This window comes from Solea senegalensis, linkage group LG17 (assembly GCF_019176455.1).
Source record: "Solea senegalensis isolate Sse05_10M linkage group LG17, IFAPA_SoseM_1, whole genome shotgun sequence".
Taxonomy (NCBI): Eukaryota; Metazoa; Chordata; class Actinopteri; order Pleuronectiformes; family Soleidae; genus Solea; species Solea senegalensis.
In genome coordinates, this window is record NC_058037.1 from 19,675,807 (window position 1) to 19,689,061 (window position 13,255).

A 13,255-nucleotide genomic window follows, 5' to 3' on the forward strand; every position below is an offset into this window, starting at 1 on the left:
CTCAACAACACGCTTGGCTCGTTTTTATGAACAAAATATAATGTCTATTTTTTGTGACTTCTGGACAATTATCACTAAAATAACTAAAATGAATCATAAATTTGATTATCACTAAAGATTAATCGCTACAAGATTAATCTTAACTTTGACGCTTACGTCCATATAAGGTGAAGGAAATTCAGCAAAAATTTGTTTGGGGACCCCAAATAAATCTCCCGCGACCCATCTGTGGGCCCCGATCCACTCTTTGCTAAGACAGGAGTTATTTTCCTGAGAAAAACCCAACATGGAGTCAAAGTAAATATTAATTTAAGTTATTTTTTTCATTACATTTCCACTTCTGTAGGTTATTGCACACAGAGCATTGTTGATTAAAGTTTGGCGTCTAAAACTTTGATACTTTGATTCACAATTGTTCTAAATAACCCCCGTGGAGCTGTGGTGGGCGTGTCCCACACACACACACACACACTTTCTTTGGCAGGTTTGGAGCGTTCAATAATAGCAGCGAACAGTGAGCGCAGAGATGGAATCAAAGGAGTGGGAGCTCTACTGCCGTTACCGTGGCAATCGAGTCCTCTCCATCGCCACGCTCACTACCAAACTACCAACCAACTCCTGTCTCCACGGTAACGTCCTGACGGGCACTGAGTGGAGAGAGACCAGGGTTGGTCAGGGACATAAGAGAAGAAAGATTTCAACAGTGCACACAGATTACTGATTCAATCCTTGAGGATCTGAAAGGAGAATGTTTTCAGACATTTTGTGTCCAAACAGAGAGAAAGTCGTAAATTAAACATTTCACAAGGTGCTAGTTTCGAGTTTTCTCAAAAACTACAATAATGTGACTTGTTATACTTGTAATTTTTGGGTTGCCGTCCCCTCAGTAACAGTATTTGTTGTGATTAGAGCAGCGACTAACGATTGTTTCTCATCATCGATCAATCTGTCCGAGGTCCATAAAAAGTCAGACAACACAAAACGATTCAGCTTTAATGATTTCTTTGTTACATGGAGCAAAAGAAACCAGAACATATTCACGTTTAAAGCTGAAAACAATCAAAAACTCTTGTTTTAATAATGAAAAAAGCCTCAAACCGATTAATCGTGACATTTGGGACGAATGCAGGATTACCTTATCTTATCTTGAAAAGGCCTGAGAGCAAATTTCTTGTATTAAAACCGTTATTTTTGCTTCTGTAAGTGCAGAAAAGTGCCGCTGGAATGGAGGCAAACGGACACAGAGGGGGGAGGAGGGAGAGTCACATAGTTGAGATGGTGGCTGAGAAACCAGAGGGTCTTTCTGGAAAGTTTGGACAAGAGAAGAATGAGATCAGGGCGGCACAGGAGGGGGGGGGTTTGAAATTAAAGCGAGAAGGTCAGATGAGGTCAACTGCAGTTCCTTCGTTTCTCCTGCAGAGGCAAACTAGCCCCAACAACCTTTTTTTCCTTTTTTACTGTGGTTCTTTTTAGGTTTGGTGTACAGCTACACCTACGAAACAGACAAGAATGTTTGAATAAAAAGGTCTTTATTTGGTAGAAAAATAAGCAGAAAAATGTTGTGTAGTATTATCATCATTATTATTATCATTATTATTATTATTGCACACGTTTGACACTCGCAAGTCCTGGAGGTAAAGACGACAGCTGCTCTGAGGCAAGAGAATCGTCAACAACCTCCATAAATCTGCTCTTTTTTTCAGAGGATATAGAAGATAAAAAAATGCTCAACCAGCATCAAGTGATTTCAAAGATTGGATACAATAAAACATTAGTGAAATAAGTGAAGATAAAAGAAAAAGTTTCCAACCCATCAAAACATCACAGACTTCAACTGCGCAGAAGAAAAAACGTCTCACGTATGATGTTATATTTTATGTGTATTTCATCTTAAAAGAACCTTCTCTTGACTCCATTTTTTAACTTTAAGGAGACTTTGACCAATTACACAGCACTTCAGAGAGAGATTATGGAACAGAACAAATTACGTGCAATCCTCGTAATAAAAATAATATTACATATACATTATTTCCACAGATTTAAGTATTAAACTGAGGATTATTGTTTAGAATAAATATGCGAAATCCCTGAGGAATTAAAACATCCAGACGATAAACGTGAGTAAATATAAGAGGAGGATATTCTCAACCCCAGCGCATGAGAGGAAGCAATGCAGGGTTTGCGATGTGTTGAGCTAAATGGCCACCGCTTACGAGATGCATTCAAAGAACCCTTGTAAATTTCAACTCTTCTGCTGGATCTACGGGGTGTTGAGTTCAGAGGAGAAGCTTCAAGATGTGCAGCAACCGACAATGTTTTATAATCAAGCAAAGAATTGCCCATCCCGAGTAAATATAATCAAAATATCTATTGTTTGAGACAGTCATCTATGAAAAAATAGTACAGGGCCTAACATGGAGCCCTGTGGTACACCACAAATTGATTTATACCTCTAAGATGCTGATTTGTTGATGCTCAGGCTAAAAATTGACTGTTTTATAAGAAATAAACCAGAATAAGATGTTGGAGTGTTCGTCTGAGAACTCGTATTGCTGTAGTGCTGAACTAACGGCCGCAGCTAACGGGATGCGTTCAAAGACCCTGGTAAATTTCAACACTTCTGCGGGATCTACAGGCTGTTGAGATTAGAGGAGCAGCTTCAAGGTGCATTCAAGACGTCCACTAAATAACTGAGTAACCATTTTTTGTACATGATATAAGAGAAGAGTTTTGTTTTGCAGAACTGGACTGCATCTAATATTTAACAACAAACACTTTGATCACATGAAATACCAGTTTGTAAAAGTATAAAATAGTCAAGATTAACAGGGAGGCAGATGATTGAAAACCTTTTGTCACAATTAAATGAGAATAAAAACGATTTAAAATGAATCTTAAAAAAAGTCCCCATCTAAATGCGACACCTGAGAGGAATACGGCTCATTTTGCTCCAGTTTCCACTTTGCTACCATTTTCCCTGCGCGACACATTTGGAGTAGGACGTCAGGTCCAGGCACAGGACGGCGCACACCTGGTTCACCTTACAGTCTCCCTCACACGTGATGCTGCCGTCATAGTTGACCATGAAGTTCCTGAAATACCGCTCAAAGGCCTTGGTCTGCGGCAGCCTGAAGCTCAGGCCGAGCTGGAGCAGGCTCTGAGGCTGCAGGTCAGTCAGTCCAAAAGCCTCAGTCATGATATATTCAAGCCTCCAGTCAGGTCTTTGTTTCTCATTGGCTTCCGTCAGATTCAAATAGTACTGCCAGATATCCTTCAAAGCAAGAGAAAGGCACCAGAGGGGGGGGTGGGGGTGGGGATCAGGGAATAAGCGGGGAGAAAAAGTATCTGAGACTCTATTGAATTCCAGAAACAGTTTTTGTGTGAAGACTGACACATGAACACATGATGAATCACAAAGAGGGACGTCTTTGTTTTACTTTGAACGGTTTGAGTAGAGTGCCTACATTTCGAGATTGATCTAAGTTGGTCCATATGCTTACACAAACCTCTTAACAGTTACTTTGATATAATCTTTGCCACTTCAGCAACAGATGATTTTGAGATTTTTACAGGTTCATTTGATGGTTTAAGGGCAGGAAATACTGTGTGCTTTTATTCTTGTTGGGTTGTTTTGAACTGTATGGTTTAAAACAGCCAACAGAGGTTCCTGCAGCAGCATTTTAATGTCCATATTTTTTGGAATGAGACGTCCAAAAAAATCACACATGTACGTCCGCGTATATTTTTGTTGCAACTATGTTATTTGTAGCCAACCCAGACATTTTAATCAAGGCAACGCGATTCAGATATGATCCGATTGTGCGGCATGGAGCTTCTTACCAACACGCCGAAGTCCTCGGCGTCGTACAGGTACATGCGGAAAGCCGGGTTGTTGGAGTACGGCTCCATAACATGTTTGATCGGTGTAACAGCCGGGGACACAAACAGGGAATTCAGGGGTTTACCTGCAGATCAGACGGAAAACACAGATGACGATTGGGTTTTTACAAACAAAAAAATCTGTTTTTAAGCAGACAGTAATTGATGAGCTCTGTCATTTCTGTCATTGACTCAGACTATAATGCTATATAGTATAATATATAATTGTCACCACATCTACTGACGACTCGTGCAGCAGAGAAAAGCATAGGGCCCAACATGGAGCCCTGTGGTACACCTCAGATGAATAAATAAACACCCAGATCCCTTTTAATACAAAATATTAAACATCCCACAAACATTTTTAATTATATTTATATTTTTAATTTAAGAACTACTCATTACCTTTCTGGTCCAAAAGCACCATGATGCTGTCGCGGTGGGTGTGGCCATAGAAATGACCCGCGACGACGTGACTGTATTTCCTGAAGATGGACACCAGCCTCTCGTTGTGCGTTTCTCTGATTGCAGTGATGTTTTTGACAAATGGCAGATACCCGACAGGTACGTGGGCTATGATGTACACCTGACGAAAGACACACGTCATGTTAGTTACTTACTTAGTTTGTAAGTTTGTAAGTTTGTACTTTTGATTCATGTGTGAATAATCAGGGTATGTAGGTAGGTATGACGTTCTGTGCACACTGTAAATATACTGACTCAAAGTCAGGCGTTCTCCTCTTCACACATTATGCATGTCAGAACAGACAAAAAATATGCTTTGATGATGTGATGGGAGGCTGCAGTAACACTGATAAGAGACAGGGGGAGCCAGAGAGCAGTAGCTAAACCAGCCCTGTGTCGTAATATTATGAGAATAAAGTCGTAATCTTTCCAGAAAAAAGTTGTAGTCTTTCGAGAATAAAGTCGGAATATTATGAGAATAAAGTCGTAATTATTATTCAAGTAAAATCTCAGATGACCAGCTGTAACCAGTCACGATGAAGACCGCGGAGCATTCCATGAAGTTAGATTTTGGTTGTGCATCACAAATAAATAAATACGTAATCTTTTATCATCAGCGTCAGGACTTTTGAAAAGATTGTAAAAGAAACTGAGTCTGTTTGGAAAGAAAAGAATCTCAAATCATCTCTTTAGTGGATATAAAGACAGACAATAAAAAATAAAAATAAAAAAAACCTTCTCAAGGCTCTGATCAGCTTTATCCAAAGTTTTCTCCAGCCATTGGAACTGTCCAGCAGGGTCCGTCATGTTGCTGGTGACTTTGTTGGGTCCGTAGTAAAGGATGGTGTTGAGACTGACCACACGAAGACCAGGCTTCACCAGCTGGGAGTAGAAACCGCCTGCAGGAGCAGAAGAAAGCATGAAAACACAAACTTCAGTGACATAATCAGTCCGAACCTACGATCGCGTCACCTTGCGAGAGTGTGAGCAGAGCTTCTGTCTGCAGCCACGGCTTCCACAGCTCAGCAGCAGCCTTGTAGATGGCGTTGGTGGAGGTCGGCATCTGGTCCTAAAACATCCATGATACAAACACAAACACTTTTGGAGTAAGTTCCTGGAATTAAACTGAGAATTTCACAAGAATGAAATGTGATGATTGGGAAATCTGTCGATTATTTTCTTGGATTCATCAATTAGTCATTTTTTATCATTTAAAGCAGGGGTGTCAAACATACGGCCCCACGGGACTGAACCAGAAGGTCCCGCCCCAGTGCTCAGGATTAATTTTTTGAGAACATTTCACACTTGATGAATGATGTGAAATACTATATTTTTCAGTTCCAGATACCTGTGACTAAATATTCTGTGCCTTTGTAGACCCACTGTGATCTGTAGGTTGTGATGCACACGTGTGTAAATGGTACACTTGATGAAATTACACTTATTAACCACTTAATCACTACCTGTGGCCAGTAGTCGTGGTTCCCCAGCGCAGGAAAGACCGTCAGGTTGGGGAAGTGTTGTCTGACGGTCTGGGTCATGTTACCGATCACCTGGATCACCGTCTCTGTGGAGAGGTCATCGACGTGGACGTGAGGTGGACTGTCACTGTGGGAGAGACAACAATAATAATAATAATAATAATAATAATAATAATAACAATAATAATAATGATAATAATAATAATAGTAATAATCCTTGCAGCCCTAATCTAGATTAAATCCAGCTAACCTGTAGACTTGTAAACAGTGTTGCACAACATGGCGGCCAAGAGTATGAACATGAGCAGTAAAATAGCGGTAAAGACAATTATTTATGTTGAAGGTTACAAAATATTCCCAAGATTTCCAAACTTTCTTTGTGGGAATATTGACAAACAGGGCTGGATCATCTGATATTGCAGAAATAAAGAGACTTCCACAATGGAATTTCCCTTAAAAAAAGACCAGGAACAATAGAATAAAGCACAATAACTGAACTGTCCTTAAGCTTTAAAAACACGGGCTAATCTGATCATGTGTGCAGGTCTGTCTGACAGGAAGTGACTGTGCATATACTGCAGTCACAGTTGGGTGCTCGTGCACAAACCACAGAGGATGTAATAATAATTCGGTAAGAGGAAGTGATACTTTGTGATTTACTGACACACACATGAGTGAGAGTGCGACCACACACTTACAGTACCAGAAAACAATATCACTTTAAAGGACTTTTTTTAAGGGTTAAGAGATAAGAGTTAGGTTAAAGGTCAAGAATCTCCAGTGACTCTTATGGTGTCACAAGACTTGAAAACACATTTTTACTGTGTGATATTTGTACTTTTTCACTTGCATTTGAATGTTTTCCACAGTTGCTTAAAAATCCAAGACAATTATGATGAATCAATCAGAGTCTCTTCCTGTTTGTGAGTTTGCGAGGAAGGTTATGAAAGAAAAGAGCAGAATGAGCCGAAAGTGACATTAGACACGAGCCAAACGGTTAACAGGTCATTAGATATTTGTTCAACCTTCATTTTTGGAGAAAGTGACAGCCCTCTTACACACGCTATTTGTAGCGAAAGACACGATGTCTCTGAACACAGTTGGATTCAGTGCTGGACTTTGTTATTTTGCTTTTTTAATACGTTACTATAATATTACAATGCTGACATTTCAATGCCTCTAAAAAAATGAAGGATGTGAATAAGTGTGTGTGTGTGTTCTTGCATTTTTCCATTTGCTTACAACACTTTTCCACTACACGGTCCCGACACGACTCGACTCTGTTTTCCACAACTTCATAGCTCCTCCTCCTCAACGTGGGCGGAGTTGTCATAGCACAGCTACGTGAAACTACACAAAGAAACAAACTAGTGACTTGTAAAGCAGTTGTTTTTTTGGTGTAACTGAATCATTAGAATCAGTCGATTTAAAAAGATTTGTTCACAGAATCGTTCAGTACTTCCTGACACAGTCACTGAACTGAAATGCCACTGAACGGCTCACGATCGCCGGCTTTCAGCAGTGCTGTCACTAAATACATCAGACTAAATATTGACATTTTAGACATTTCCTTTGCTAAAATTTGGAGATTAACGCACGTTTTCAGGTATTTCTAAGTCTTTTTTTAATTGATCTTCAGTTTGTTGTTCGCTTTCATTCTTGTGTCTGACGTCGCACTCACGACTCTTCAGTGACGACACTCTCTGACCAATCAGTGGCCGACAGTCTGAAGACGTTACATTTTAGTATCAGCTCAGCCATGTAGTGGAAAAGAGGCATTAGTTAGTAGATCAGTAAAATGTTGAGCTCATCTCTCGTTTACTCGGTTTTCAGTACATATCCTCTGTCCAACACCTCCCTCCCCTCCTCATTAGCGGACTGACCCGGTCCATATGATGAAGTCCTGCTGCCGTGTGAGCGGGGCCATGTTGGTGAAGGCGGACTGGATGAGGCGATACGGCGAGTCGCACAGGAAGTCGCCAAACAGGCCGGCGTTTTTGGCGGGGGCTCCTTTGGAGGAGAAGCAGACCTTGGTGGGATCCGCCGTCAGGTGGTAGGTCGGGTCCAGGTGGAGGTCGGTGATGTGCCAGAACCTGCCTGCATTCAAGGAGAGTAAAAACCCGAAAGTATTGTTTGAGACAGTGAGATTAACATGAAATCTGAATGAGTGAAATAAAATGCTTATTATTATGTGAATCACATAGTTAGCAACAAATGTTGTTAGACTTGTACAGTGTGTGTGTTCTATTTTTACTTATTGATACAAAATCTATATTTTATGATCAAAATTACAACTGAAGTTCTGTTTTTGATCCATAAATAGACACTTAAAATGAACACAGAACTGGATATGACAACGTATGACAACGTAACATGTGCCCCAGATTTGAACACAGCACTATTTTTTTCCCATTACTTAACTTCATTTAAAGTGTTATAAAGAAACTTCCAATCAGTACTGATATAGGAAAACAAATAACGTCATACAAATCGATAAAACGTTAATTAATCACAATATATGTAGCCCACTACAAGAAAAACTATTAGGGTAAGTTGGGCGTTTGTGGCATCCATGCTGAAATGATTCTCGCAGAAGCTAAACGAGGCGCTGTAAAAACGGAACTCTTTATTAGCGGGGATTCGGCTTACCTGTGCCCGACCGGAAGCTGCCTCCTGTCGGTGCCGCTGACAGCGGAGCAGCGCTGCACAGCAGCAGCAGCAGCAGCCCAATACACCAAAGTTGAGCCATGATCTGTTTGTCGAAATGTGACAGTGCCGTGAATCACATAACACTTTTAAAAGCTACGAACGCTGACCACCGATGTGGGTCATTCCTCCGTGTCACAACCAGGAAGAAGAGTAATAAAAAAACTGGTCACGTGACATTGTTGTTGTCAGGGTTTTCCCTGAAATGACCAAAAAAAGAGAAGAAGCTAAAGAATAACAGTTTAAAATGATGATAAAGTAAACTTAAAGGGATATTTTACGAGTAAAGGCACTGAAGTCATTTTTTAATAATATTACTATTATATATATATTATATTAAAAGTCTTAAAAGTTTATGGCATTTTCTGTACTTATGTATCAATTTTCTGATATGTACTAAAAAAAGTGACGATTGAGCCATGATGGCTCAGTGTTAGGGTGAGTTGTCCTTCAACTGGACAGTTGTGGGTTCAATTCCTGGCTCTGCTGATCTTTATATGCCATTGAGCAAAGACACTTAACCCCATGTTGCAGTGTGTGAATGTGAGTGAGTGTGTAAGTAAGTGTGTGTGTGGGTGAGTGAGTGAGTAAGTGAGTGTGTGGGTAAGGGAGTGAGTGAGTGTGTGTGAGTGAGTGAGTGAGTGAGTGAGGTGTGTCTGAGTGAGTGTGTGTAAGTAAGTGTGTGTGTGAGTGAGTGTGTGTAAGTGTGAGTGAGTGAGTGAGTGGAGTGTGTGAGTGAGTGAGTGGAGTGAGTAAGTGTGTCTGAGTGAGTGTGTAAGTAAGTGTGTGTGTGTGAGTAAGTGTGTAAGTGTGTGTGTGTGTGTGTGAGTGAGTGTGTAAGTTAGTGTGTGTGTGAGTGTGTGTAAGTAAGTGTGTGTGTGTGAGTGAGTGTGTAAGTGTGTGTGTGTGTGAGTGGAGTGAGTAAGTGTGTGTGAGTGAGTGAGTGATTGAGTGAGTGTGTGGCAAGTGTGTGTGTGTGGTGAGTGTAAGTGTGTGTGTGGGTGAGTGTGTGTGTGTGTGACTGAGTGTGTGGGTGTGTGTGTGAGTGAGTGTGGTGTGTGAGTGAGTGAGTGAGGTGTAAGTAAGTGTGTGTGGAGTGAGTGAGGAGTGAGTGAGTGTAAGTAAGTGTGTGTGTGTGAGTGAGTGAGTGAGTGAGTGAGTGGTGTGAGTGTGTGTGTAAGTGTGTGTGTGTGAGTGAGTGGGTAAGTAAGTGTGTGTGTGTGTGAGTGAGTGAGTGTGTAAGTGATTGAGTGAGCGTCCAGTTGCTAGAAATATAAACAAAGTAAAGTAGAGATATGTGTATTGTGTACTGAAGTACAGTAACAAAGTATTTGTGCGGTGTTAAATTAAAAACACTGATTATAATCCAGCAGCAGCAACATTAAGGGCAAGTTTTGGATTCAAGGTTGTTTTTAATTTTTGTTAAATAGCATCACATTTTTGGGCAGAAAATCTCACACCATTGGATTAATTATTCTTTATAGAACGGCCAGAACTGGTCGATATTGTTCATTCATTCATGCAAATGGAAAAAATAAACTTAACAAATAAGTTAAATGCAAACAAAGCAAATTGTGAATCTTGATTTTATTTACGTTACAAGAAGGATGCACATTTTGTGCTTCTGTGTAAGGCAGGAGAACTTCTTCTATTTACTACATATATGTATATACATATATACGTGTATATGTATATATATATGTATATATATATATATATATACTGTATATAGACCAAAAATGGAATTCCAGCTGAGGAGGTGTCAATAACTCACAGAAGAGCCAGAGACATTTATTTATTCTTTGTGTCTTTTATTTTTTTCTTGTTTTAAACACAGGTTTGTAAAGACAATCCATCCATCTCACGTACAAAAAAAAAAGAAATTAAAAGAAAAGAAATGGTATAAAATGTGCAGCCTGCGGTTTCATGGACGTGTGGAGGGAGATCAGGAGCACACAGTCAGTCAATAATAATTATAAAATCAACACTTCCTGGCTGGGTTTGGGACGCCGTCGCTCGGGAACGCTCATGCCTTCTCGTAGGTGCGGACTGCGTGGATGTCTTCAAAGGTCAGATCCTGCAGTGAGGGGAGGGGAGGGGAGGGGATGATGGGGGGAGACGACAGTTACCATGACGATCCCATTATCCCTTTACTTAAGGACTGGCAGTGATTAAGTGGAGGACTTCTTTAGCAGTCTGACCACTCGCTTGTTTACTTGATTCAGGAGGAGAAAAAAAAAGGTCATTTTGACTGAGAAAAGATGTGAATTTACTGCGATAAAAACAAAAGAGAGAGCAATAACAGACTCGAAGGTTCTTTGACGGTTACCTTTGACGGGAAGTTCGCGATTTTCTGTTTTTTTTGTGAGAATTTAGTGACGTTTACAAAACGACGTCTGGTGCATTTTCAATTCTTCAGCAGAAAGATCGGAATTCATACTAGGGTTCCGTTTGTAGTCGGAACTCGAGATTTTCAACTCTGAAACTTTTAGCTAACTTTTACCGTTAATTAAAATTTTGGCACATTTGTTTCACAGTAAGTCGTAGAGTAGTATGTGCGAAATACTAGACCGAGATACGTTATGCAATTTTCCGACTTCTCAACTGGAACGCAGTGAACTCGGAAAGGGGGCATCGCTCCCACTTCCAACTTCCAAGTTAAGATAAAAAAATAAAAAAAGGAACGTAGTGTTAAATCTCTGCTGATTGGTTTCCTGAAAAATTTATATTTTTAATTAAATGTTAATTATTTGGTGCTATATTCCATCACATTTCCATAATCACAATTTTTACGATAGTTTTTACTTTTCTTTCTTCAAGACTAGACTGTGAATTATATTTTTTGTGGTACATTTGTATTAATTAAGATAAACGCCTTAAGTAAGAGGACCATCTCGTTTAAGAGGCTTCTTGCACACAAACCACAACAAAACAATAAAACACTAAATACAAAACACATTATATTTACAGATTATATAGAAAAGACAAACAATTCAACACAGAAAACTAAAACATACACACTACACATCTCTATCTGCCTTGTATGTGAATTATAATAGATGTATTCATATATTAAAGGAGACAGGGACGGGGATCTAACACACGTCTTACCATGACCAGCTTGCCGTCCTTGATTTCTCGGACAAACTTGGTCTCTTTGCCGTCCCACTTCTGGACATGGACCAGTTTGTCTCCATCCAGAGACACGGTGGACTGAAAAGGGGACAGAAAGTAGGAAGGAAGGAAGGGGACACGTTAAACGTGTGAGAAGTTTCAGAGAAAAGTGGTTAAAAATGCATTTTTAACACAAAACACAAGAAAAAAAACAGGGTAAAGTTGGTGGTACGTAAAACAAAGTGTCTGGTGCTTCCTTACTTTGCAGTTCCTGTCGTCGGCGGTGGTCTCGTCAAACTCCTCTCCCAGTTTGAAGGAGATCTCCGTGTTCTTGAAGGTGCTCTGGGTGCGGAGCGTCACCTTGTCGCCGTCCTGGCTGATGACGACGGTCGGTTTGGTCACGTTACCGACCTGACGGGTGGCAAAGCCCACGCCTGAGAACACACACACACAGAGAGAGAGGTTGTTGGTGTCCGTTTGTATCCGTTTGGTATCAGTTTGTAGACATTTTAAAAAAAAACAAGACAAAGAGTTTGATACTCACCCAGTGCTTTCATATAATCATCAAAGTTCTCACTGTCAACCAGTTTCCAAGTGGCACAGAAGGCGTCAACCATGGTGAAGGTTTTCAGAGACCAATCTCCAAAGCACAGAGTGAATGAATGAGTGAGTGAGTGAGTGAATGAGCTGCAGCCTCTTGCAAGTTTTCCCCCCTTGTGTGTTTTCCCTCTTGCTTCTTTTTATTAAGCTCACTGCAGGACAGGGTGGCCCCCACAATCCTATTGGTTCAGGAGATCTTTGTCCTGAGTTGTGATTGGGTTCTGGAAGTGGGTCATGGGCTGATGGATGCTTAAGAAATGGTGTATGTGTGTGTGTGTGTGAAGCGAGGGGGGAGTTAAAAAAAGAAGAGTCAAATTAGCCATTTGTATGCCTGATGATGTAATTACTCACAATATAATACATATATTTATCTGAAATCTGTTGTGCCAGTTTTAGCATCAGGTGTAAATTCTATTTACTGCCCTTTAAGCATTTATTGTGCTGCGTTGCCTCGTATGAAATGTGCTATATATATAAATCAAGTCTCATGATGTTTAATTTGTGTGGATTTAATACAAATCTAAACTCAAGTTGGGTTCAAACAAAGGAATTAATCAGAGATTTTTTTTTTTACTTAAAGCTAATCCATATTTAAGTTGTAATTAATTTACACAATGTTAATCTGTTGAAGTGTGTGTGTGGAATGTGCTCTGTAGGGAAGTGGCAATGAAGCAGAATCAGTGAGTTTGACAGCCTTTTGTCCTCGACTGCATTAACAGCCCCCCCTCCAACTACTATTTATTCATGCTCAACACACACACTAATTACTAATGTCTATGAGTGTGCGTGTGATATGTGTGTAGATTTGTTAGCACTGACACAGTCACCTATATTTAAACACATGATTTACATCAGATTCATGTGAGGTTATTAAAGTGGAAAATTATTCTTTTTGTTTGGGACTTTGTGCAGATATTAATAAAATAAAGAATGTACAGTTTTCAGATAGATAGATAGACAGATAGATAAGGATCCCTGGTGCCACCCTGTGGTGAGACACAGACATAACA

The 13,255-nt window shown here is 40.1% G+C and overlaps 2 protein-coding genes across 2 annotated transcripts; both read right to left on the reverse strand.

Annotated features, from left to right (window-relative positions):
* Positions 1-1,604: 1,604 nt before the first annotated feature.
* On the reverse strand, positions 1,605-8,679 carry smpdl3a (sphingomyelin phosphodiesterase acid like 3A). Its single transcript, XM_044048354.1, has 8 exons — positions 8,475-8,679; positions 7,709-7,922; positions 5,808-5,952; positions 5,317-5,413; positions 5,080-5,243; positions 4,285-4,465; positions 3,841-3,965; positions 1,605-3,271 (listed from the first exon to the last, which is right to left on the reverse strand). The coding sequence occupies exons 1-8, from the start codon at positions 8,572-8,574 to the stop codon at positions 2,966-2,968; spliced, it is 1,332 nt and encodes a 443-aa protein (XP_043904289.1). The 5' UTR covers positions 8,575-8,679; the 3' UTR covers positions 1,605-2,965.
* Positions 8,680-10,325: 1,646 nt separating this feature from the next.
* LOC122784242 (fatty acid-binding protein, brain) lies at positions 10,326-12,378 on the reverse strand. The gene is made up of 4 exons (XM_044049403.1): positions 12,190-12,378; positions 11,907-12,079; positions 11,643-11,744; positions 10,326-10,608 (listed from the first exon to the last, which is right to left on the reverse strand). The coding sequence occupies exons 1-4, from the start codon at positions 12,260-12,262 to the stop codon at positions 10,558-10,560; spliced, it is 399 nt and encodes a 132-aa protein (XP_043905338.1). The 5' UTR covers positions 12,263-12,378; the 3' UTR covers positions 10,326-10,557.
* Between the last annotated feature and the right edge of the window lie 877 nt (positions 12,379-13,255).

Excerpts from the sequence above, each read along its gene's own strand:
- smpdl3a (XM_044048354.1), bottom strand. The coding sequence starts at position 8,574 with ATGGCTCAACTTTGGTGTATTGGGCTGCTGCTGCTGCTGCTGTGCAGC. Across the intron at positions 5,414-5,807 it reads ACCACGACTACTGGCCACAG|GACCAGATGCCGACCTCCAC; the intron begins GTAGTGATTAAG and ends TGGATGTTTTAG. Across the intron at positions 3,272-3,840 it reads CCGAGGACTTCGGCGTGTTG|GATATCTGGCAGTACTATTT; the intron begins GTAAGAAGCTCC and ends CTTGCTTTGAAG.
- LOC122784242 (XM_044049403.1), bottom strand. The coding sequence starts at position 12,262 with ATGGTTGACGCCTTCTGTGCCACTTGGAAACTGGTTGACAGTGAGAAC. Across the intron at positions 12,080-12,189 it reads TGATTATATGAAAGCACTGG|GCGTGGGCTTTGCCACCCGT; the intron begins GTGAGTATCAAA and ends GTGTGTTCTCAG. Across the intron at positions 10,609-11,642 it reads AGGACGGCAAGCTGGTCATG|GATCTGACCTTTGAAGACAT; the intron begins GTAAGACGTGTG and ends CCCTCACTGCAG.